The 26,421-nt window shown below is 43.1% G+C and overlaps 1 protein-coding gene across 1 annotated transcript in view; it reads left to right on the top strand.

Moving 5' to 3' along the window:
* The window catches only part of fat3b (FAT atypical cadherin 3b), a 60,472-nt gene extending 35,259 nt beyond the window's left edge, over positions 1–25,213 (top strand). The window contains exons 28-54 of the mRNA XM_029519717.1: positions 595–1,047; positions 1,756–1,890; positions 1,998–2,391; positions 3,204–3,400; positions 5,183–5,336; positions 5,466–5,699; positions 5,943–6,121; positions 7,427–7,640; positions 7,763–7,977; positions 8,065–8,202; positions 8,408–8,551; positions 8,636–8,833; positions 9,290–9,567; positions 9,659–10,218; positions 10,462–10,596; positions 10,754–10,911; positions 11,004–11,242; positions 11,291–11,535; positions 11,821–11,974; positions 13,359–13,515; positions 14,820–15,230; positions 15,902–16,157; positions 19,495–19,593; positions 20,239–20,298; positions 20,571–20,609; positions 23,225–23,290; positions 24,459–25,213. Coding sequence (XP_029375577.1) covers positions 595–1,047; positions 1,756–1,890; positions 1,998–2,391; positions 3,204–3,400; positions 5,183–5,336; positions 5,466–5,699; positions 5,943–6,121; positions 7,427–7,640; positions 7,763–7,977; positions 8,065–8,202; positions 8,408–8,551; positions 8,636–8,833; positions 9,290–9,567; positions 9,659–10,218; positions 10,462–10,596; positions 10,754–10,911; positions 11,004–11,242; positions 11,291–11,535; positions 11,821–11,974; positions 13,359–13,515; positions 14,820–15,230; positions 15,902–16,157; positions 19,495–19,593; positions 20,239–20,298; positions 20,571–20,609; positions 23,225–23,290; positions 24,459–25,213 — 6,267 coding nt within the window. The remainder of the gene's footprint in view (positions 1–594; positions 1,048–1,755; positions 1,891–1,997; positions 2,392–3,203; positions 3,401–5,182; positions 5,337–5,465; positions 5,700–5,942; positions 6,122–7,426; positions 7,641–7,762; positions 7,978–8,064; positions 8,203–8,407; positions 8,552–8,635; positions 8,834–9,289; positions 9,568–9,658; positions 10,219–10,461; positions 10,597–10,753; positions 10,912–11,003; positions 11,243–11,290; positions 11,536–11,820; positions 11,975–13,358; positions 13,516–14,819; positions 15,231–15,901; positions 16,158–19,494; positions 19,594–20,238; positions 20,299–20,570; positions 20,610–23,224; positions 23,291–24,458) is intronic.
* The last annotated feature ends 1,208 nt before the right edge of the window (positions 25,214–26,421 follow it).

Genomic DNA, 26,421 nt, shown 5'->3' with positions numbered 1-26,421 from the left:
CAGTGCATTTAAATCTTTGTCATAATTTCCTTGGATCCCTCAAGAGAAGGTCTAACCAGTCCCAAATCTCAACAAAAGTGTTCGTTTTTATGAACCTCATTGAAAGTGCTTCCATCACCCTCTTTTTTTCCATTACAAGATATTCTCAATGGAAGACCCCCCTTCACATTTTCAGCAGATTAACAGCCAGCTGTTAACTGTAGATTATACATTTCTGCTCATCAAGTCAAAATGATGTTGAACTAAGATTGATGCCTCAATCGATTTTCACAGTTAAAAAGGGAAATGTAATGAAATAAACAGAATGAAAATCAATGACTACATGAGCAGAGAGGCTTAAGTTTAAAAGGCTGGTATGACATGAATGAATATCAATACATAAAAGTGGCAGGAGTTAATGAGCGGGAGCTTCCATGGTGTTGTTTACTGTGCTTTGTTTCATGGAAGCAAAAGGATGAGCTCAGTCAAGGAAGAGGCCCATTAGTGAAAATTAGAGGTGTGAGAACTAATTGGCTCGGTCGGAGTGTGAGTTTACACTGAGAGTATCAGCTCTAAAGTAGATTTAAATACTGTTGTAATTTTGCTGGTGCCCAGGTGGAGCCAGACAGTGGTTGGATGATGACTAAAAGCACTGTGGACCACCTCCAGGGGACTGTGCTGTCCTTCTTTGTCAAGGCCACAGACTGCGGTCTGCCGGCCAAACACTCCCTGGTCTCCGCTTTCATCCATGTGGTGCCTCCAGATGCGTTCGTTCCCTCCTTCAGCCAGCCTCAGTATTCCTTCACCATCCCAGAGGACACGGCGACAGGAACAGCCCTGGGATCTGTATACATGGGCCCTGGACAGAGCGGCTTCTTCACTGCAGTTGGAGGGGAGACCCTCGACAGCAACCAGGGAGGGACTTTCCTTGTAGAGAGGGAGACAGGTCTAATCCGTCTGGCCAAGCCGCTGGACTACGAACAGGTCAGCATCTTCCGCTTCAAAGTAGCAGCAACAACAAGAAGAGACCTGATTGAGTCCGTCTCCACTGTGGACGTGGAGGTTAAGGTTGGTGAAAGCGATACACACAGAGCCTCACAGCCTTTTTGTTGCTATTTTTTAATGGAATTTAATTAAAATGCTGTATTAACTGCTGCCTCACAGTGTGGGGTTCAGGGTTCAAACCTACGGCTTTTGCTTGTTCTCACAGCGCACGCTCCCTCTTCCTTGACCCCACAGTTGAAAGAGAAAGCACTTTTGCATAATTGGTGACTCTAAATTAGGTGCGAATGGTTTTCCTCTTTATGGGCAACCCGTGATGAAATGGTGGGTTCTCTACCCCCGCTCAATGTCACATGAGATTGGCTCCAGCAGACAGGATAAGTGGTATAAATAATGGATGTATGAATGGATAAAAATGTTAAATCAGTTTCATAACAGGCATATCAATGAGTCACCAAAAATAAATTACACATGTTAAAGGTAATCACGGTGATAAAGGATCTATTAGGGTGACTAATAAAGGCAATTTTGAAAGCTGAAAACAGCTGCGATTCTCAAAATTCACCATGACTACCAAACATGAGAGCAAGTGTGACCTCAAAAGAATGCGTTTATTAGTAATTCGTATATTTCCTGTTAAGTTTCACGACCGACACAACAATGAAAATCCAACATAAATGTTTAAAAACAACATCACAGAAGGAAGAAAGGACCAGAAGAGCATCTAAAATTATGACATGCAGGGGATTTTAAAACTCACTTGTCATTTTGCAGATTCTGGATGTGAATGACAACAGGCCAGTGTTCGAGACCAACACTTATGTAGCGACAGTGATGGAGGGTATGCCTGTAGGGACTCGAGTGGTCCAAGTGCGTGCCCTTGATCCAGACTGGGGCTCCAACGGACAGGTATGTGACTATCAAGTGAAGCTACTAATTTGTTTGACCGTGGTTCAGACTCTGAGAAATGTGTGTTTTGTTTTGGTTTATTGTTGTTGTTTTTTTTTTACTTGCAGGTAACCTACAGACTCGGGCCTCTGCTCACCTACGATTTGGACTTGACGAAGGACACACGCTCCTTCAGTGGCCCCGTCAAGATGAGTTCTGTCTTTGCCCTGGACAGCAAAACAGGCTGGATCACAACAGTGAGTCAAATGGACCACGAGGCCTGCTCCAGCTACAGCTTCGAGGTGTTGGCCACCGATCTGGGGGAGCTTCAGTCCCTCTCCTCCACCACAGTGGTGACCATCACTGTGTCCGACGTCAACGACAACCCGCCGCAGTTTGAGAGGGAGCTCTACCGTGGCGCGGTGAAAGAGAGCGACCCCCTCGGTGAGGTGGTGGCCGTCCTGAAGACAAAGGATCGAGACGGCACAGATCAAAACCGTCAAGTCAGCTTTTACATCACCGGTGAGGAAACTGAATTCAGTTGAGTAATGTTCCCTCATGAGAGGAGATAATGTTAACTTGCATGAAAATTACTCATTGTCCTAATGGGGTTGTTATTACGAAAGGTCAATTTTTAAATAACTTTTTTCTGAAATGTCAAATGTGACTAACCTTTTGTTTTTTCTTTTTTTTTTATATATATTCTTTTAATTCGAGTACAAAAAGGTATGCATTATTTAACACAACATTTCAAGCAAGGTCGAGAAACTCTATTCAAGAATTTCTTTTGCTAAAAGGATAAAACTAAAAAAAGTAAAATATGCACTGCTACTTTTACCAAGGCCAAGCAACCTGAAAGCTCTCTGCTTTAAACGATAATGAAAAATCAGAAATAAGATTCACAGGCTTGCGCATGTCTTTGTGTGGTTGCTCCTCTTTTATTGGAGTAATAAAAAAACATTGCGAAGGCTCTCCAGCAAAGCTCTCACCTTGATGCTGACTTCGATGTTTTCCATTCATGTACAGTAAGAGCGTACTGTCCAATAATGGCTAAGGACGACATATTTTGGCCTCATGTTCTGGCATTTGAAAACACTGATTGGCCAAATGGATGCATTGTAATAAAAGGTCAGATTCTTAGAGTGTCACTTACACCGGCTTCTCCGTTACTCTGCGTTGATAGATGTTTATTGATTGTGGCACCCGCAGTATTTGTTTTTGTGTGTGGATGGATTAAGACTTCCAGTTTGTTTAAAAGTCTGTTACACAACATCTTTACCTCTTTCTTTGCTGCCTCTCGTCCACGCGCTAATCCTCATTCTTGCCTTTTCCAGGGGGAAACCCTCGGGGGGTGTTTGGCCTGGCCCTGGTGCAGGGGGAGTGGAAGGTTTATGTGAGCGGTCTGCTGGACCGTGAACAGCAGGACTGGTATCTGCTCAACATCACAGCCAGCGACGGCCTGTATGTGGCTCGCACTGCGGTGGAAGTTACTGTCATGGATGCCAATGACAACAGCCCCATCTGCAACCAGGTCAGGAAAAAGAAGACAAAACATTAGACGCTTAGTGAGCAAACGCAGAGCAGACTGTGGGCTGAACCATCACTCGCGTTTGTTTTCCTCACTGTTGCAGTTCCTGTCTTTTTCAGGCGTTTGCTTCCATATGTCTCCTTGAGACACACAGACAAAGAGAATACATGTTGTTTTTTTTACAGTCATGTACACTGAATATGAGGGAAGTACAAAGTCCTCAGTTTTTTTATATCCATCTTTAAAGTCATCAAGTCATTTAACAATTATTATTGTTATTATATTATTAACTGCATTTGTACAGCTGGATTTGTTTACTGAAAAAAATGTATTGTTGTATTGTAGAGTAAGCGCAAACTATGTGATTCCAATAAATTGTGTTTGCGCTTTTAATTGGTGTATAATGAAAAGTCGGCCCTGAAACAGCCAGGTGCTGGCGAACAGGATCTTTTAAATATGGCAAAACCTACGAAAGCAAACCAAAATAATCACATCATATTTAGCTTAATGTGTTTATTCCTCCCTTGGACCTTTTTAGGGTGTCATCTTCAGATGAATGTAAATGCTGTGCCATGGGACGATCTATGAGAGAGATATCGCTGTGCAAAGGGGACAGTAGTTTGTCTGTGCAGACGTCTGGGAATATTCCTTTTCAGTTAGTATTATTCTGCAGTTTTTCAAATTCACATAATTAGTTGAGAAACTTTAATTTTCCCTCTAAAGTCTTACTAATTCTCTTTGAAATCACACACCCCCGTCTCCCTGTTCTCCTCTTATATTCCTTCTGTTCTCAGACACGTCAGGCCTGAGTAACCACAAAGTGCTTACTCTGGCGTTACACTGCAGATATATCAAATGTACCAGAAGTTATTAAGCCTCATGCTCTGTACTAAAGCTGTGTTGTTAGTAAAATGTTCCCTTTTTTATATCATTATTTGGAGTTGTAGTAGTCCTATCTGTGGCTCTGGTAGTCAGATGATCAATAGGATTTAGAGTTGGACTTAGTGCATCAATGCTACGAGCTGGCAGCACAAGAAATAAGAGGCTGGTAGAAATAATGCTTATCTACTTCCCACTGCCTGTATTTAATCACTTGATCTTTCAGTTTAATTACATATTATCTGTTCTCTCATCTATGTTTCATGCTGATTTATTTTAATGCCTATTTCTTTTATTTCTGTTACGCACACTCGGTGAACTCTGTGGAGCAGCAGTAGTAGTTTTCGCAGTAGCGGTTGTAGCATTAGTTGTTCAGCTGTATTAGTAGTACTAATTATGGTACTAGTGAAAGCGGTAGCTGTAAGTATAGCAGCGGTATTGTAAGCAGTTAGCTCCTGTACATATTGTTACAGGTCACAATTTGTCCAAGGTGGTGTATTAAAGTTGCATACAAGCCAACAATGAAAAGGTACCACATTGGATAGTCTGCGAACATGAGTTGCTAGTTGGAGATAACTTTCTCATATTAGTCATTTCAGGTTTAAATACTATTCAGTCACTTGCAGGCTGCAGCATGGTGGAATAAGCTGCTCTGTGCTTGTACAGTAGCCGTCCCACTGTGCCGGTCTGTGCATGTTGACATAGTGAGGGCAGGAGCAGAGCCGGCTCAGAAAGGGCACTTAACTGTGCTGGGCTTTTTCTGTCAATGGGGATAATGGATGTAGCGCCCAACAGTTTGATGTGCTCTTTGACATGCTGGACGGATGTATGTGGGGTGTGTTTGTTTGTTTTTTGTCCCCCAGTGTGACTTGTGATAGTGTGTTTTCACTGTATGTGTTGTGACAGGCGGTGTACAGTGCCTCCTTTCCTGAGGACATTCCCACTAACAAGGGCATCCTGACAGTGGGCGCAACAGATGCTGACTCAGGTTCCAGTGCTGAGATTCAATATTCACTGTTTGGCATTGGGGTTGAGGACTTCTACATGGATGCAAACACAGGTACATTCAGTCTTTTTTTTCCCATTTCTTTCAGGTTGTTTATGCTCTAAAAAGTTCATTCTTTCTGCAGCTTTACTCTCTCTCTCTCTCTCTCTCTCTCTCTCTCTCTCTATCACATTGTGTCCCAAGGTGAGCTGCGCACAGCTACTGTCATGGATCGAGAAATGACATCCACTTACAAACTCATAGCTCAGGCAACTGACGGGGGAGGGCTGTTCTGCCGCTCTGACATTTCTCTTAAAGTGTTGGATGTGAATGACAATGCCCCCTCATTTTCCTCCACTCATTACCTGGCTAGTGTGTATGAGAATGCAGCCCCCAAGGCATTGCTTACCCGGCTTCAAGCCATCGACCCTGATGAAGGTAAGCTGCAATGATGTCATACTGTTATATATTAGGTGTGTGACTCTTCAAACGAGGCTGATAATGAGCACATTTTCCTACGTGCAATGAATGCAAGTTCAATCCACTGTGTCACTAATCATTCAAACTGCTGAGCTGGACATGAGCGAGATGATGAGCATGACCGGGAGCAATACTCCATTGATTTCCATGGATGGAGAAGAGGTCTTCTGTCTGGATGAATTTGTTTCCTGCCCTGCCCAGGTCTCAACCGTACGGTGGTCTATTCTCTGATGGATTCAGTCAACGGTATCTTCTCCATTGATCCAATATCTGGAATGGTGACACTGGAGAAATCTCTGGACAGAGAGAGCCGAGACTCCTACCGCCTGCGTGTCCAGGCCGCTGACCAAGCCGGCCAACAGGGGGCGCTGGCCACTCAGGTTGGTGAGAGGTCCGAGCGTTACACAGTATTTATTCAATCTCACGAGGAGAAATACTCCCCAAAGAACACGGCATGTTATTCTGAAGTAATCCTGGAAAACAATGGTAACAATAATAATAATAGTTAAATGCGCTTGTCAGCATTAGTAAAATTTGCATCAGTCTGCACAACATTTATTTTTCTGTTTTGAATTGTATTGTATGAGATTTAATCAAGGTCTTCTGATTAATTATATCAGATACATAGTGATTAACGCAGCTTCTGAGTAATTAACATCAATTATTTCCAAAAGCAAAGTAGATATGATTTCGTAATTAGACCATTTTAACACAATGATGTAATTCATACACCACACATTAAATTGCAGATTAGTCATAGATTGAGTCATCTATCCGGCGATGTGCTATCTGTATTTCTGTCCACACACAGGAATAAAACCAGAGTAAATAAACATTATCTACTGCAAAGATCAGCTAAAATAATGATTAAAAAAAGAAACCTTGTAGATCTAATTAAGATAAATCTTCATTAGAACTGTGCAGTGGGCTGGATAGAAAAATTGGGGAAGGTGGCAGAGCCAGACGCAGAGGCTGCACGGTGAGTGGGAGGAGGGAGAAAAGACCAGAAGACGAGTTGGAGCAACGCCGTCTTTCTCAGACCCACTCAGCTGTTAAATCAAGCCACAAACACAAAATATAAATACCGGTGAGACCAGGCACCGATTCTGACCGACTCGTGCCTTTTTCCACTGTCCACGTTATAATTTATACCTGTAGATTTCGCCCAGAAATATAAGATGTATTGATAAAATAATCTGTAGAAATTGTAGTGGCACTGGTGGCATCCAACTGAGAGCAACTGTGGCTTCTCCGTAATAAGCTACCATACGCGGCTCATGTATACAAGTAAAGGCTATCAGGATAAATAAGTTTGAGGATCTCTATCACCAGGCTGAACAACAATGAGAATAACTTTTATTCCTCTCACGCATTAATAAGATCAACACTTTATTTTTGTAACATGTTTGAATCTACGTCCAAAAGAAACAGAAATCGACGTGACACAGCTAGAAAAGGTGAAATATTGAGTTCAACTCACTTGAGCAAAACAGCATCTGTGCAATCCAGGAATTCCACCAATATACCTGCATTTATCTCGCTCAGCTAAGGAACTGTCAGACGTTCTTGGACCCAATCTTGCTAGTAAAGCTTTTAGTATATTCGCTCCCATGAGTATTTTTGGCCCGCTGTCACAGAGTAAGACACTGACGAAAACATGTGACAGCCTCTTGTGTTTCCCTCAGGTTGATTTGACCATTTTGGTGCTGGATGTGAATGACAACGCTCCGGTCTTCCAGAGGAGAGACTATGCTGTTACGGTCCCCGAGGATGTTGCCGTGGGAACAGAGGTTCTGCGGGTCCTGGCGACCAGCGCTGATATCGGGCCTAATGCCGAGATAAGCTACAGCATCCGGTCAGGAAACGAGTTAAGGAAGTTCACCATAGACAGAACTCTGGGTGAGCCAAGGTCCTCACCTGAGGAATATTATTTCTATAACTAAATACTGAATCAAGCAAAAGCGCCCAAAAAACAGAAATATTAATTCAATGAATATATTGTATATATTTGTATGCTTAAGGCTCCATTTCTGTGGCTGATGATTTGGACTTTGAGGTGTGTAAGGACTATTATCTCACTGTCGAGGCATGGGATAGTGGAAACCCTCCTCTAAGCACCGCTACCATGGTAACCATTGAGCTCATGGACGTGAACGACAACGCTCCAGCTTTCAGTCAAGACATCTACAATGTTTTGGTCAGCGAGGATGCCTCTGTTGGGCAGACGATTACAAGGGTAACATTTCTCTCTTTGCGTTTGTCTATTTGTTCTTTTCATTCTTTCGTTCTTCCCGTTTTCATTCCATTTTGTGCCGTTCTCCAGGTGTTGGCGGAGGATCTGGACAGTCAGGTCAACGGACGAATCACTTACTCTATCCTGAAGGGTGATCGTAACAACCACTTCTGGATTGACCCTGTAAACGGGCTGCTCAAGGTCAACAAGCGGCTCGACAGAGAACTAGTAAGGATGCATCTTTAAGCAGAAGATGTCATAAACAATCAATAGTAATTTTATGGTTCATAAGCACAGCCATGCCAGAATACACCAAGTCGGCTCAAGGTCAATACTCAGTGAAGTCTCATATTATCTAAGCATAACAGCACTTGCCCCGGTGCGTGATACAAACAGATGATATGGGACTTTGGTTCACTTCTTCCCCACCCAGGTATCCAAGTACTCATTGTCAGTGCAGGCGTTCGACAGTGGCTCTCCTGCCATGTCCTCCACTGTCACCGTTAATATCGACATCTCTGATGTCAACGACAACCCTCCCGTCTTCACCCCAGCCAACTCCACAGCCGTCATCCAGGTAACGATCCAGTGCTCTGTTTGCTTGTGTTTGTGCGTTTCTGTTGCTTACCTAATCTCAACTTCTCTCCCTACATACCTCCAGCTGAATCAAGCTGCCGGTACCACCCTGCTGAGGCTGTCAGTCAGCGATAAAGACTCCACCAGAAATGGCCCTCCCTTTGAGTTTCGCATGGTGTCAGGCAATGAGGGAAATTTCCTGTCTCTGGACCAGGCTGGAACTCTGAGGTCCAACCGTGTAATTGGTCCTGAAGCCCCCAGAGAGTTTGTTCTTGAAATCCAGGTTCGGGGCAGATATTTTTTGAACCCACATAATCAAGAAAGGTTGACTGACAAATACATTTTGTCAGCGTGGTAGCACACAGAGCCACTGCTGGGAGTTGCTCTTTACTTTCAAAGTCTCTTATTCTTAGCTGTTAAGTCGGGCTATTAGTGCCTTGTGTAAAAAAAAGAAAGAAAAAAAAAAAAGACAGATTTCAGTCACAGAGAGGAAATTAAAACTTAAATCTGGTGATGTTGGAGTGTCAGATCTAGATCAGATCTGATTCTGTCTATGTTTTCATTAACCTTTGACGCAGATACCAGAAGAGTGAGTCAGACAATAAGACACTTTTATTATTGGTACTATTTTTTCATTGACATCCAAAACTGGAAGAAACTTAAAAATAGAACTTTCAGCCTTTAACTTTTCAACAGGAAGTACTGGATATCTTGCTCTCAGCTTGCTTTTGTCTCTTAGGCTAGCGACTCTGGGAAGCCGAGCCTTACGTCTTCATCCTGGGTATTACTGAGGGTCATCGGGAACAGCCAGTATAAACCCATCGCATCGCCCCTGGAAATCTTCATTGTCATGGCAACAGATACCTTCCCGGGCGGCCCGGTCGGTCGGATCTACGCGACTGACCGCGACCCCACTGATGCTCTGTCTTTTACGCAGAGGCCTCAGTCGAAGAGCATGTTCACAATCAACAGACAGGATGGCAGCATCGTGGCTCTGCCTGGTCTGGAACCTGGAAGGTACGCGGGCAGAAGGAAAAGAAGTATGCTGTGGGAAATAACTTTCTGTTTCAGGGCGCAATAAGAAAATGCATTCTTTGTCCTCCCTCAGATATCAGATGAACGCCACAGTGAGCGATGGGCGCTTCGCTGTGATCGCTGACGTGTCGGTCCAGGTCGAACAGGTGACAGACGTGCTCCTGCGTAGTGCCCTGATCTTACGCTTCACCACCTTGTCCCCTGAGGACTTGCTTAGTCGCTACCTGAGCCAGATCAAGCTTATGTTACGTGGACTAGCTGGGTGGAAATGGTCACCGGGACAGCAGGATCCCCTCCACATCCTCAGTGTACAACCAGTGATGGGCACACCTGATGTGGATTTGCTCCTGGCCATTGAGCGGCCTGAGACGTCAGGCAGCGGACGGATGGGTGGCTTCTACACCCAGCAAGAGTTGGCTGCAAAGCTGGAGGACGCGGCAGCGCGGGGCCAGATTCGAGGTGTCCTCGCAGTGGCAGTGGTGTTGAGCAATGCTTGCTCTGGGGAAGTGGATTGTGGGGACAGGGTTTGCGAACAGACTCTGCTGCTGGAGAGTGGCTCGCCTGTAATCTACAGCACGGAGAGGGTCAGCTTGGTGTCGCCCACGTTCAGCCGAATGGACACCTGCACCTGCCGTGGTGAGACTGCACTTAAAAAAAAGAAAGAAGCCCAGCTCACACTGTTTGAGCCCCCACTGTCTGTCACAGCCACTTGTCAAAATATTTGAAATCCTAAAGTTTTTGTGTGAAGTCCGTTTGGATTTGACAGCGCATTAAAGAATGCAATAAACCTCAAGGATTTTTCATTTGTTGACATATAATATTTTGACAACCTGAAGATGTCATCTCCTGACACTTCTGTATCTATGCCTTTCTGAGCAGGAGGCACATGCCCCACCCCTGTGGAGCTCTGTGAAGGTCAGTCCTGCCCAGCAGACATGCAGTGTGTCCGTTCTGGTCCTACAGCGCCATCTGTCTGCCAGTGCCAGCCGGAGAGACTAGACGAGTGTGCAGGTACGCTCATGTCCTCTCTCACGTTTCATGTTTGTGCTACATCTGTCCATCTGATCTCCGGAGACAGATAACCACATAGAACGGCTTTAAAGTAAAAACACTGAAGCTTTTCCTGTCTAATCTGAATCCTGTGCCTTTTTGTTTTGTGAATGTGAAGGACAAACCTCTCTGAGCTTCTCAGGAAACAGTTACATCAAGTACAGGGTGACAGAGAGTGGCCAGAGTGGAGAGATGAGGCTCGGCCTGCGAATTAGGACACTTCAGAGAAGAGGGGTCATTATGTTCACGCGGGTTAACCCTTGCACCATGCTGAAGGTGAACATCCGAATGCTGCCTTTTACTGAGTCAGCTGAACTCAGTGAACCTTACTGAATGTAAATGGTTTCGTCCCTACGTTTATACCGCAGATTGAAGGTGGTCGACTCTGGTTCCAGTTAGACTGTGACAACACTCTCGGCATCATGGGTATCTCCGGCAGACCAATAAATGACGGCCTCTGGCATGCCGTTGCCTTGGAGCTGACTAGGAACTACACCCTCCTGTCACTGGACGACAGTTACGTGGAGCGCCGCCGCGCAGCTCGGGCTCCTGTCCGCTTGTGGCCTCTTGCCCCAGACTCGTCCTTTTTCTTTGGGGCACAAGTGAGGCCACCAAACGGGCAAGCCGAGAGACCAAGTCCGGGACCAGGTAGAAGCCAAGGAGGGCCAGGACTTGGAGACCGTGGCACAAGGGGCCCACCAAGAGCCCAGGACGGCTTTCAGGGCTGCCTGGGCTCACTAATCCTGAATGGCAATGAGCTTCCCCTACAGAATAAGAGGAGCCGTTACGCCGAGATCGCCGGGCTGAGCGAGGTCAAGTTGGGATGTGTGCTGTATCCGGATCCGTGCGTCAGTCAGCCCTGCCTCAACGGAGCCATCTGCAGCAGCCTGCCCTCTGGAGGTCTGTAAACGAGACACTGTGAATGCATGGGGGTGTTCACCATCCTGCCTTATATGTCAATGACAACTTGGAAGCAGCATGAAACGGATTTTAGATCTAGAGTTTCATTTCCGTAATTATTACAATTTATGTCTAATATGTGCAGCAGTTAATGTCGGTTTGTGTAAGTTTTGTCTTTATTTTGTTCAAACCTTAAATTACTCAAATATGAAATCACCTTTTCCTATCAGTAATAAATAATATTTTTCATTTGACATGTTTCTGTTTTAAATTCCCTTTCAACAGGCTTCATGTGCAGTTGCACTGCTGGCTACACTGGGGGGCGCTGTGAAATCGAGTTGACATCCTGCATGCCAAATCCATGCCAGAATGGTGGAGACTGCAAAGCTGTAGGCAGTGCATTCGTCTGTGTCTGTCCCAGGGGACTCGGGGGGCTTATGTAAGGGGAAAAAAAAAAAAGTCACACAATCATACAAGCACACTTTCAAGATTTAATCACTGACTATAAATACAGAGTGGACAAATGTTATGGCCTGTTTACACAATATTCACGCAATGATGGTAACAGCAGTGATGATTTAGACACACAAACGTCTCCGTCGTCACACACATTGAATCAGGAATGAACTTGGGTTGAACTCACACACACACACACATATTTTCTCACTAACCCACATTAACATTGCGGCACCAACTGTATTATTTTCGTTGTTACTGTGTGAGGTGAATTAGTCTTTCGATTTCAATTCAGTACCATTTCCTTAGAAAAGCCTATAATCGTTCTATAGCTTCCCACTTAATTACGGCTCAGTAATTGTCTTTGAAATAACCTCTCTGCTCATGTGGTTGTTCACGGTATCCACCACTAGAGAGCAGTTTTCCCTCAAAATAGAAAATAGTTCTGCCTTTTTTTTTTTGTCATTGTAAAAATGCTTTTAATTAAGTTGGATTAAATAGAATTTAGCGGCATCACAACTAAGATAAAGAAATACTCTTTTTTTTTTTTTTTAGGCAGCAGATTATCAGATTAATATCAGCTTCTGATAAACAGGTAAATTAAACCAAATACTCCAGTCTTCCACAAACAAACCGATGTTAAATATAACTGGCTGTGAAGGTATAAAAATGTGGACAAATGTTTCATTTCATTTCAGTCACAGTAAAATTTATGTTATTATTGGATAAGCAGGCTGAATCCATGTTTTTTAATTAAGGTCTACACTCTTTATGGGTATCACTGTCCACAATATTCAGGCCTTGTTCGGTAAACTGGATGTGATTCAGCGCTCTCTGCACTTTAATCACGAAATGCAAAACTTTGGATAGTTATACAAGCAAGCTCGCACCACTCAGAAATGCCTTTTCTTCTCACATCACACTCGTTCATGTATAGTGTTTTGAAAATCCCATTAAGAAGAAATAATTGAAGAGAGACATACAAGTATTTTCTATCTCCCACACAGCAGGACACCATGTTTGAAATGACAAGCTAAGATGAGCATGCATGTGTGTGTCTGACTGACAAAAATTGTGTTTGTGACTTTCCTTTTGAATTAATGTCACCATCTAACAGGGTGAGTCTTCTTTGTAAGGCACATTTTCAAAATCAGGCCCACTCAAATGAGGGAAAGCACACTGGTGGAGATAATCTGCTCATTTAGCAAAGGAAAAGCCCTCAGAGAAGAAGTATTAATTTTCTCCCTCTGTTTTTGTCTCATTGGCATAATTTGTTTGGTTCACCTTGAATCAAATAAATCTTCAGCACTTCTGTGCATGGTGACTTTTTTTTTTTTTTTTTTTTTTTTTTTTTACGGTGACTGCAGATGCGATGAGGATGTAAATGAGTGTGACCAGGACGAGTGCGGAAACGGAGGAGAGTGTGTGAACACATTCGGGGCGTTCTACTGTAACTGTTCGGAGGGATACGAGGGTCAGTTTTGTGATGATCAGGCAGCTGGAGATCTGGGGGATGACACGCAGGTGAAGTATGAAAAACACAATCGATGCTGGAGTGAATTTCAGGTGTTATCAAATTGCTTCTTGTGTATTCAGCTTGCACCCATTTAGACTTTACATACTCAGGGAAGCTGCTGAGAATTTTAAGTGTGCGCTGGCCTCCCAGAAGGTTTGTTTGCCAGCTTGGTATCTTTTTCTCCATAGTAGATGAATTTAAGTGTGGTAATGGATAAACCACGGTTTCCATTTGAAGTTGTCACGCTCTTGACTTTGGGCATGCATGACACAGCTTACTAAAACTGCAAGCTCAATTGATAATGCACATTGTGAGAATCAGCGTGCTTTCATTATTCCCCTAAAGGCTAAGAGAAGCAACCAAAGTCAACTAAATGCATTCGTTAGCTTTTACAGCTGATGGACGTGTTAGCTGTCATACTTATTTATAGTCATTTATTTACCACTAATGTTTTCTATTAAATCAACAATCATTTTCTCCATGCAGCCAAGCTGAGATGTGTTTGTCATAATCCTTTAGATTTAGAAAATGAACCCAACATCATATGACATAACATTTTAATTTCACACCAAGATAATGTCTCAAAGCCAGTGTAATGATGGATTTATTGATTTCCTCTGTGAGTACAGTGGAACCCATTTGTAGGACTCACGGGCAGCTTTACCTTAAAGCGCTGTGGCTCTCTCCTGCTCCAGGCTCCAGGGGTAAAAGCATTACAACCCACTCACGTAACATACCTGCTGCTGTGAGAAAGACAGAGGACGGTAATTGCAAACTGTTGAAGTCCCAGAATGCCAGCAGAGCAGCATTGGGAAGCAAAAGAACTCACTGAGCCACAGCAGTGAAGATATTGCAGGAAGTGAACTTGTGTTGAGGAAGCAGGAAAGCTTGTTACTTACTGCACCAGTCCACAAAACCAGTACAGTGAAGTTAAAAGAGCGCTTCAGGAGATGGAAGCTTATAAAAAATGATATGTTGTCATGTCTAAAAATACACAGAATCACCAATGTGAGCAGACAACATGATTACTAATAGCAAATTACTTATTTAAAAGGCATTTGCATATGAACGGCTTTGACTCAAATAGATCCTGCTGAGCTTGGGAGCCTGACAGTCCAGTCCACCATCAAACGTCTTCACTACATTGAACCACCTCAGTCATTTTAAAGCAGCATTAAAATCCCCAAAGCTGGACTTGCTATGCTTCCACCAGAAAATGATGGGATAGGCATTTTATTTTATTATTTTATTTATTTTTTTTTACGTGTAGCTGTATTCATGTTTTTACCTTTTTATTGTTGCCCAGGCGGAGCCGCTGTCTTATGTCGGACCAGGCGAGATAATTGGCATCGGGGTCCTTGCCTTTGTCATCATTCTCCTCCTCATACTCTTCGTCGCTTTTAGGAAAAAGATCAAATTCAGGAAAGACTCAGACCCAGGGCCAGGGACTCAGGCTGTGATGGGTGTCTCAGCTATTTCCACAGAGACCAGCTACATGCTGCGCAAGACTGGCATCGGGGCAGAAGGGATCGAGTTTAAAGCTGTGCGTCTATCAGGGTCACCGGCTACCACGAGCACCTACGGTGAGATGGGCAGCAGCACCGGAGGCCCACCTCAGGTCATGGTGCGTCCGAACGCTCACTCCCCTTTACCGGGAGGACTCAGCAGCCAGGGCATGAGGAGTGGAGACGGTGACAGGACCACCTCTAGTGAGGGCAGTCAGGTAAGGTCAGACTATACTAGGGGGCATATTAATAATTAAAGTTTATTTTCCTCTTTTTATTTTTGATTTTTATGATTTAGTTTTGCTTGATTTTTTTGGTCAAACTCAGTTTTATTTGTTTAAAATGAGTATTGAGTCACATGTATATTTGAATTCTCTATTTTCATTCATTCGTTTGTTCATCTTCTACTGCTTAATCCATTAGCGGGTCAGAGGGGATGCTGGAGCTAATCCCAGCTCACATGGGGCAAGGGTGGGGTCACCCTGGACCCTCTTGTTGTATACCTATACCTAAAATTCAATATATTTCATTCTGATTTTCAGTTCATGACATTTAACTTTTGTTACAAGGTAAAAAAAAAAATCTCAGGCGATAAAAATTAGCTGGCCACTATGGTTTAAATTAGTTTTTCGGGGAATATTTCTTGCTGCAGATTTAACTAGAAAGAATTTATGTGAGGAAACAGTGTGTGTGTGTGTTTAATTGTTTTGGACAACGTTTAAGCTCCATGAATGGGAGGAATGAACAAAAGCAGAGTTTTAGTAAAATCCCCTCACTGTTGCACTTTTCACTGCAGCTATTCCCAATAAGAAAAATACAGACTGTTACTAAACATCCGTCAAGTGTTTTACATGTTTGCTTTTTTTTTTTCCCCCCCTCACTTTCGTAGTTGAGCAGCTTCCTCTCAGACATGTCTAACGTGCGAGGTCTGGCCAATAGGAGGGGCATCGCCGTGTGCAGCGTGGCACCCAATCTCCCCACAGCGTCGGCCTGCCGGTCAGAGCACAGCCCGGCCCACAAAGTGTCCTGGGAGGGCGAGGAGACCAGAGGGGAAGGGCTGGAGAGGGCGAGAGATGAGAGAGAGGAGGAATGGGGGCAGAGAGCTTTTGAGCTGGAGAGAACACAGAGAGATAACAGTCCACAGGGTAAGACTGCAACCACTTGCACGCACACACACACACACTTTTATGCGTATATGCACGCTTTCTAACCTCTGATCAAAAAAAGGCACTGTGTACACAGGCCATGAATTCATTGTGTTGCACCCATGTCGACCGAGGGAGTTTGCCTCTACGTTGATCTATGCCTTTTGATCACACACATCAAAGAAAATGGCCCTAAGTGAGCAATGGTGGTTAAGAAGTAACATTTTTTATTTTGCTATCATTTCATTTTAGGTCTACTATTTACTTCCTGGGAGCGGTAAATGATAAGATAACTGACTCCTCTGTTACACTGTTGAAATTGGCAATTACGTCCTCCTGTATAAGGATAAGTCTCTTACATCTTCTGTGCACTTCTGATTGAATGGTCAGGGTAATCAGCCAGAACTGATGTCCTATGTTCTTGTCCTACTTCCCCCCACCAAAAAAAAAAAAGTAAAGTCAAAATGAAAGTAGTTGGCAGACTTCTCCTCAAAGAAAGTCAACTTTCCTACTATGCTTTCAGCCGTTTTTTTATATGAAGTTTGCCTTTGGTGTGAGTGAAAACAACACAACGTTTTTTGATCTTTTAACTTTTAGTTGCCAATAAAGAGTTTGGTGTGTGCCAATGAAATAGCCACTTTGCATTTCAGTGGTAAAGTAAATGTCACATATTTCAATCCTCTGTCCACCTAGTTGTTTGAAGAATACAGCCTGTGGTGGAAACTTCCTGCTCGTTAATTATCCTTCCTGTAGGAATGGGAAATACATTATGTAGTTTGTTTTTTTTTTTTTCCAACCCTGCTGAGACTATCTGCAGTTAAAATTGAAAGTGAAGTATTTGTCCCTGGAGTTCACCATTAATATGTGATGAGGCATATAAGAATAACATGATAATACCCGGATGTTTGTGTTAATGAGACCAATATTAACCGGCAGTTTCGTCAATCAATTGAAAACAGTTATTTATTTATACCACGGAAACCGCTAACAAGTCTGATGATGAATATTGCACTAGCTTGGCACAAGTCAATACATGAGGCATAAACTAACAAGGCAGCACATTGGTCATTTTTCTGTCACTACCTGCTGCTTCATGAATAAAGAAAATGAAATGAATAATTAAAAACTTAGAGGATACTTTGCGAACACATCAAGCCTTTTTTTTTCTCTTTTTTTTTTGTGTGTATTTTTTTGCAAATATACTCTCAAAAGGGAAGTGCTCAGGTCTTCATTCAAATTCCAAATAAAATGTTGTAAATAATTTTCAGTGGGAAAGATGTCCAAAAAAAAAAAAAAAAAAAGGTGAGCTGTTAAGTTAGAAATGATTCTACCTTGTCGAGAAAAGTGAGAAACTTTTTAAATGGCTCCTACACTACGGAAAACTGTGTGGGATTTAAAAAGTCTGCTACCAGGATGGGAAAATAGTTTGGCAGTGTTAGTTAGTAGCAGGATTAGAGCAGGGGTCAGGTCCACAACCTCAGGCACAGCTGCCAATGTTGGCACGTGGCAGGACAGTCTCTGGCTGAATGACAAATAAGATGTTTGGGGAAAGAAAATATATAGAAAATGAAGAAAGATTTAGTTTTCTTTAACTTTCTCGAACATAGTTATGTTTCAAAGTGCCCTACCACCTCCACGCTGAATTAGAGGCTTTCCTATTTAGTTTGATTGATGGTGCTGCCCTGCTGCTATCATTCCCGACAGAGCATTTTAGTTTTCCATAAACACTGAACCGTGAAGCAGCCTCCGAGTGTCTGTTCTGTGTGAAACAGACAGGGAAATTTTAAGAAGATGCGACAAACAAGCGTGAAAGGGACACGCTCTCTCCAGTTTTAAGAAACAACTCTTGTCAAACAAGCAATGCTACTCTTGCAAATTGTTTAAAAACCGGATAAGCTGTTTGGCAATGTTAAATATTTAGGTGGCCTTGAAAGAATTTCATCTGTTAAACATCAGCGCATGATTTCTGGAATAGTGTTTCCTTTGATGAAAGAAGTTAGGATTTAATTAAGGAAATATCTGATAAATGCTAAGGTGTCAATCATTGATCAATCGACTTCACACAGTAAGGTTGGTACTTGAAGTCTTATTGGCATTCAGCAGTGGAGGCTGTGAAAAACTGTTTTCACTTTCTGCTTTCTCCTACTTGATCCACCAGCGTTTTCAGTTTTTTCCAAAGCTACTTTTAATCACGTCAGGGGAGCTGGCAGTTCTTATATCCAAGTGGTTTTATATTCCTAATAGAATTGTTTTTAGAGCCGATACCAGTGTCTTTCCCCCAGTTTGAGCACTAATGTTCAAATTACCTGTTCTGTCCCACTGGCAGTTGTTTGATAATCACTCAGAGGCAATTCAGAGTAATTTTAAAGATTACAACCCTTGTAACAGCTGCTTGGCAAATTAAAATAACGTCAGCCATCACACCGGCATCAAGTGTTTATCTATTTGAAATTTTGCCTCTGAGATGGAAGTTACATTTAACTGGAGACCTTAAGTTTGGCAGTTTCTTCCAAAAGAAATGTAATCAGACAAGAGAGCATTCATTGCTCTGCAACAACTTCCCACCGGTTGCACTTCAGGCTGCCTTTGTCCAACATGCACCCATATAACTCTTGTTTTGAGAAGTTTTGTGTTTCACACACTGCTGCACCAGAAGTAACTCTGTGGTGTTCGCTCCTCCATGACTCAAGCTGATGCAGGCAGTATTAAATAAGTAAACCTGGAGTCTCCTGGGTGGTGCAGGGATTTATGTGGAATATCTGCTTTCCACAGCAGTTGGACAACCTTTGAAAACAGACCAGGTTTTAGGTGAATTGTCTTTAGGTGTGAATGGTTTTGTGATGTGTGTCATACACAGGTAACTCAGTCAGGCTCTCCTTACTTGGCATGCTCATAAAGAAAATTAAGGGACACGTGGATACCCGAACCCAACAGTATTTGTTCCGTGCCGCCATTTTATCTGTTTAACCAGGCTGTAATGAGGTCTCTTCGGAACACGTGGGGAATTCTGCAGTTCCCAAATGTGTACCGAAGCCCAGTCAACCTTAATAAGGGTCCTCATCGGTCTGAGTTAAATCAAACGCCTGCTTCAATCTAAAGGGAGCTAAAAAGACTAAGTCTCCAAAATACCATCAAACTGCAAAATCCTCATGTTAACTAGAAGTCATGCCTGAAAGTGTACAGAGGGATTGATCAGAAAAATCTATTAAACGTGCATGTAGGTGTGTGAGAGCAGGATTAAGGTGGACCTAATAAGAGCAGATCTGAGTTCATCCCAGAAAATGTAGCATTGCTTTCACCTGACTCTACCTGTGTTTTACATGTGTTTGCACATTAGACATGCCAGAGCTGCTGGACGAGGTGGCCTGTCTCACCGACTCCACGTCTGAAGAACACTCCCTCAGCTCCTTCACTTCAGAGTCCTTTGATGACAATGGTAAGCCCAGCCAAACCACTGTGTCTTTATAGTGTTATCACACGACGGCTTTGAAAAGTTATTCAAAACAAACAGTGCGAGGCGGAGGAAAAACTGGGTCTGCAAGTAGACATCAATTAATATACCATATCAGAGACAAAGAAAAAAAAGAAAGGGTGGGTACTACTGATGTAGTTAAAAACCTCTAATGTAGGAACAGTCCTCTTGTATGCATCAAGTGCATTAAAGGTTAATGCACAGGCCTTCGCTGGGAAAAAAAAAACTGTTTCAACTTCTTTCTCGGCTTCTATAGGGTGTCTTTCTTCCAAGAGCACTCGATACCATTGATCTTCGCTAATGATCGTGTGTGCACGTGCAGGTGTGTGTGTTTTTTCAGACGGGGAACTCAGTAGATGTTGTGTTTCCTGTCTAATTAGTGTAGCAGCAAAGAAAAGAGTCGTAATGCCGCTTCCACCCCGTTACAGGACACGCACGCACACACACACACACACGTCAGATGCACACAAACATGTCTGTAGGACCAACTTGTCTCCTTGTTGTCACTTGTTGTTCACATGTGCCAGCTACACCCAGCACATGAAACTTTACCCTATTCATAAGTACACTGACGTTTCTCTTCTTCTTCTCTTTCTGCGTTCTGCCAAGCCTCTATTGTGACAGTCATACGTCTAGTCAACGACGCTGTTGATAACATCGAGAGTGAAGGTAAGAAAGAATGCTTTTGTCTCCCCTGTGTCTTTTGTGTGTGTCCTCAGAAGTCAAAGCATTTGTTCAGTGAGATATAATGTACTGATGCAGCCAAGCCTTCGCGCTTCAATCTGCCCCTTTTATTATTCACAAAAAAACATCCTGCTTAGATTTCCAATATTTTTGTCAGCGCCTGACACTGACACTGGATCTCTCTGTGTTTCAATTCCCCCCTTTGCGTTTCAGCATTGTTTGTCTCTCTGACTTCTGCTTTCTCTTTCCCTTTGTAGTGTCAAACATGGACAAAGAGCAGCAGCGGAACAGCCCTGGTGAGTGAGATGAAAAGCAACGGCAAAACATCTTATTAACTTGCCACCCCTTTGGCTTATTTCTCAAGCTGTGATCCCCCCAAAATCCCAACCTTTTGTGTTCTTTACATTATTTCCTCTGAATACTTTTATCATACGCAGTAGAGCACTGATTACCATTTCTCAGACTTTGAATATAAAATGTGGACTCCCACTTTTCTGGTTTGTGTTTCCTGACTTCCATCTGTGGCTGAAGTCTGACAGATGGTCCTGTTTCAAATCTAGAGCAAAAAAACAAAAAACAAACAACAACAACAAAAGAATTTTTTGAGCTGTGGCTAATTAGCATTAATTCTAGTGGGATTTCAAAGGGGTGTGAAAGATATTTGGCGTCAGCTTATGGCTATCAGTTACAAAACCTTGACAGATTTCTGATCTCATTGTCATCACTGACTCCAGCAGCCCTTCTTGTGAGGAATTTATCAACTATCAAAGCTTCTGACCTTGTCTGGTTGAGATTATCTGTGCTCAGCTTTGTTTGACTTTTAGACACCCCTCCACAACCATGAGTAGCAAAGTTGTGTTAGCGTTGATTTGTACAAATCACCCTACTGGGGCAGCGCAGCGGCACACTGGTTAGCGCTGTCGCCCCACGATAAGAAGGTTGTGGGTTCGGTTCCCAGGCCTGGGGCCTTTCTGTGTGGAGGTTTCACATTCTCCCCCGTGCTTGAAGGGGTTTCCTCCATTCACATCATGTTTAGGTTCATTGGTGACTCTAAATTGTGTGAGTGTTTGTGCGTGTCTGTGCGTTGGCCCTGTCATGTACTGCCGACCTCACCCAGAGTGAGCTGGGATGGGCTGCAGCCAGCCCTGCGTTTTCTTTTCTTTTGTTAGTCAGCAAGACCAGTGTGTCTCCAAACTCAATATTGCATTCCAAGGTCGAACCACAGGTTTTTTTTAATTATTGAAACTAATTAGTAAATTCTTTATTTACTAAATAGGTTTCCAATCAAAGCTTTTGTGTTTCTGCTTTCTTAGCTGGTGAAAGCTGACAAAGATCTACAATTGATCTTTTTGGATCGTTGTTTATGTGCTTAATTACAGAGCTAAAAGCGCTTGTGCGGCTGATTAATACTGGATTATTGTCTTAGAAAATAAAAATGTTCTTTCTGGCTTTGTAAAACAAATCTTTCACCGAAGGTTACTTGGCAGCATATGCAGGTGAATAATGTAACTGAATAGTTAATTGTGATCATTTGAATCATGCTGAATTATGCTTGCTCAAGTGGAGTGTAGTCGTCCTCACTCCAAGCACAGCAAAGTTTTCTCCCCGGCCTTGTGGAGGGTCTCAGTGGATTTTAGGGGCTCTTTGAGCCAAGTCTCACATCCGCACAGAATCACAGAGGAGATGGCAGCTTCAAACGCTTTCTTTCTCACAGTAAATGGGGCATCATCTGCAGGCTTAAACATTGACTCTCCAATCTTAACCAATGCGTGGTTTTACTTAAACAAAGATGAGGGCAGTCATGATCTAATTCTTCCCTCCTATCCCCATCCCCGTGTTTCTGTGCCACAGTTGTAAAACCAATATTAAGTGGCTCAAAGCTACCAAGTCCCTTTGTTGTCAATTGCATGTAATTTACTAGGTCGGCAAAGCATTTCATTACTTAGAGCAAGACTATGTTTATGGCTGTGTCAGTGTCAGCCTGCTGGAGCTGGAGCACAGGAAGCTTCAATTCAGACACAGGATGAAACGATGAATGAAATCGTTGTCGAACGTGTTGCTCCTAATAAATATTGGATTTAGTGTGTTTGTGGTAATATAACACACTGACAGTTTCATTTTACATGCGCCTGTCCTCACTGAAGTGACACAATGGCGAAGGCCGTGCACCCCTGGGAGTGGAACGTAAGACAGTTTAAGAAAATACACACAAATACACAAAATACAGGCAAATCCTCAACAACACAACCAATTACAGAAACTTACATATACATACAACTCTCTTCAAATATACCCAAAGCAAACAAATACACAAACACTGCCAGTACTGCAAATACACACTTTGCATTCATTGCTTTTAAGTGCTCCCTCTATATTTGGTTGTGCCTCTGCAGTTTGCTGTATATTTGCGGTGTGCATTTGTTTACAAAATGATGAAGATGTTTTCTGAATTGTGTTTTGTCTGTTGGCATGTGTTTGCATAGGTTGCGGAGTACTGAGCCCTCAGGGCCACCGTACGTGTATAACAAACATTGGCTTCTGCAGAAACAGCTGCATAAGGAAAAGTGAGATAGGAAAAAAGTCATTTATAACAACAGCGTCTGATATGCTGGAAATGGGATCTGAAGTGTTCAGTCTCCATTTATCATATAGTGGCAGCCAAATGCACATTATTACAGCATGCGCCTGTGTACAGTGCACGTGCATGTATATGTATATTATTTCTGTTTATATGTATCTGCCACGCACTAAATGTCTCCCTGCCAGCTCCCCTCTCTCATTACTCGGTGTGTTGTCTTCCACGTCCTGATTCACTGTCTGTCTGCGTTCAGTTGTTTTCAATGAGAAGATTTCATCATCAAAGGCGTCCTGTCCCAGGAGATATTTGTTTTGTTTTCCTTTTCACTGACAGCAACTGGCCACCTGCAGAGCAAAGATGAGATTTGCGTAGAGTTCATCAAAGAATACTCTGTGGATTGTAAGAGCATTGTGTTATATCCCACCCCGGCCCCCGGCCCCCGGCCCCCAGCGCACTCCCTCTCCTTAACCTTTCATTTGAAAATATAAGCAGAAAGAGCACCGTGGCATGCAGTGAGAACTCCCACATGTTTTGTGGTGTGCTGGCACGCCACTCTGTTAGATATCCCTGTCAATGCATGTGTCATGCATTATATACCACAAGCTCACACTGCTAATGAAGTGTACTCTCCATCCCACACAGAAGGTGACCCCTCAGGCTTCTCTCACTTCATCAATATGATATTTTTTTTCTCTCACAGCTCATTAACCTAACCATGAATTATGCAACCTGCATGCCGTAGTTTGGAGGAAGTAGGGGATTAGTGGGGAGTTCTGTGTCAGTCCATTAAACGGCATGAACTTGGATGCAAAAAAAAAAAAAAAAAAGCATTCAGACAGATTTTGTTTACACATTAATAAATAGTAAATGAGAATTGAAGCGCAAAAACACACTGGAAAAGTTCCTCAGAACACACAAACACAAAAACAGACACAATAAGAGACAAAGCTGCTCATGAGCCTCCCTCCGAAAAACTAAAGAGGCGGAAAAATACAAATAAGCCAGAGAGCCTATTCATTAATGGCTTATATCTTTTCTTTTACGTAAATGAGGTTGTTTATTAGGTGCTGGTAAAAGTCCAGATCCCGACACGCTGATTTTATGGTTTTCCACCTGCAGTAAGCAGCTGTGGCTTCTGCAGGGCGAGGGGTTACTGAAGTAATTGGGAACATTTTTAACTGTAACTGATGCACTGCAGCATAGTCGCTCTAATCACCTGCCTTAGCTTCCAAAGATAAGATTCCAGTGATACTCTTGTTTTAGTGCAGAAGTGATTTATTGGCATGGCACCTTTTCCCAAACTGATCCTGTTAGATAAATAATCTCATTCGCTCTCGCGCTGGGCAATCCAGACCGAACATAATGAATACGTTTCAAGTGAGAACTACACACCTCCCGTTTTGGCAGCTTCAGTTTATCCAGGAAATAAAGCTTCAGGCCACTTAGAGCATATCTTATTTCAGATCACTTTCTCAACTCATCTTGTTGTTTCATTAAAAAGGAATTGTTTCACACTGAAACCGTATAAAAAGATTTATTCTTTCCGCATTTTTTCTTTTCTTTTCAGCGTACCGCTGGGAGTCTTCCAGCCAGACTTCAAGCTGGTTGTCACCTTCGCGTCTGCGTCCACCAGAGGTGGGATCTCACTTCGACCTCAGTGACACCCAGCAGAACATCAGACGTGGAGGTAGCACGCGCTCTCTCCAGCTGGACTACAGAATGATGGGCTATGACAGAAGCCAAGAGCAGGGAGGGGAGAGCACGAGGCGGACCTTCCAGTGGGAGAGGAATCAGTCGGGTGAGTGGGAGAGGAAATGCATCCTTGGCAGAGAAGACAAGAGAAGATATGAAGGGGAAGGAAAGCGCACGGGCAGCAGAAGCAGAGATATGGGCGGGCACCAGGACCGCAGAGACATGCAGCCGTTTCACGGCCCCGACAGCCGTGAAGACGGCTCCTCGCCTGTGTATGAGGAATACAGAGAGTGCAGCCACGAGCCAGAGCAAAACGAAGACGCAGAGAGCCTTTATGACACCCTACCCCCAACCCGACGAGCCTACGAAGGATACCCATCAAGCCCCCCAGGCCTAAACCTGCACCCGGCTCAGCTGCTGCCCCCGCTTAGGGCGTGGGACTTAGAGACAGGGGAGTGGAGGGAGTCCCAGGAGGATCACGGAGGGCTCGGCTCCAGCGGTCTGGCAGGTTCTGGGGACGAGCTCGAGAGACTACTGAACCTGGTGTCGCTCAGAGCCAGGAGAGCAACACGAATAAACAGAGCCTCCACCGGATCTGAGCCCACGACAGGCTGGGATGGCTTTAAATAAGACTGCTCCACACAAATCGGTTTCAAATCCTTTCTGTATTGATGAGTGACAGTGACCCTCTCTGATTATACTTGACATTTATAATACCACACCGTTGGTAGACCACCCGAAAATAATTAAAGAAGAACATTAAAATATATACCTTTACTATCCCATATTAAGGAAACACTAATCCACCACGATCTCCCGGCTCATTTATAAACTGGAGAGGAAAAAAAGGAGAGATACGTGTGTTCTTCCGAAACTTTAGCAAGAGTTTGGTGCGCGCACACACGCACACACACACACGCACACACACACCTGCCACATGCATTGGCACAGCATTTATTAACGCCAAGTATTAAAGCAGCCATTTTAATGACAACAGTGCTGTGTGTAAATGGGATCATGAATTTCATGTCGTTGTGTTGGATCGCACACTTACACGCATTTTTTTTTTTTTTTTTTATGAGGAGACCCACAAGCAACCACACAAATGAGTTGTGCAATCATGATAAAAATATTCCTGAATAATGTTGAAATGAAGCTCCCCCCCACTGTCCGGTATCATTTACCGGATATCTTAATAACACCTGTGAGGCTTTTGTCAGTGATGTAGACAAAAAAAAAAAAAAAATGTACCATGGTTAAGCAAACAAAAATTACTGTATGTGTGTGCCTTTGTTGAATGACAAAGTTCTTACACCATTTGTACATTTTCCAGTTGGATCAAATACAGAGTCACTTTCATTTGCTCAATCAAGTGTAAAGGTTTGTGAATTTATTACTTTTACTGACAAATGCCAGCGGTAGTTTCCTGTTTACCTGCATTGCTGACAAAAGCCTGATACATGTCATTATGATATACATGACGTAACTCCAAAGGGCCTTTGTCTAATCATTTATTTATTTTTATAATTATACTATTAATTTGTTTGGTTGCTTACGAGCCTCTTCATAAAAACAAGCAGCAGAAATATCTGAATCATTCAGGAATAAATAGATACAGCACTTTAGGTAGTGTTATGTATTTCTGTCTCCATTCATGCTGCTCAGCTTTGTCCTCTCAGTTTAGCTCACTCAGTGGACATGTGTAGATTCACTTATCAACATGGATTCTGATATAGCTCTCTTTATTGCATTGCATTATGTCCCTTGTATATATTAGCCAAGATGAACTTTTAGTCATGCTCCAAATAGAATTTAAAGCCACTTTACGCCCAGTATTA

The sequence above is a fragment of the Echeneis naucrates genome, chromosome 14 (assembly GCF_900963305.1).
Source record: "Echeneis naucrates chromosome 14, fEcheNa1.1, whole genome shotgun sequence".
NCBI lineage: Eukaryota > Metazoa > Chordata > Actinopteri > Carangiformes > Echeneidae > Echeneis > Echeneis naucrates.
This window is presented reverse-complemented; position numbering and strand designations above follow the sequence as displayed.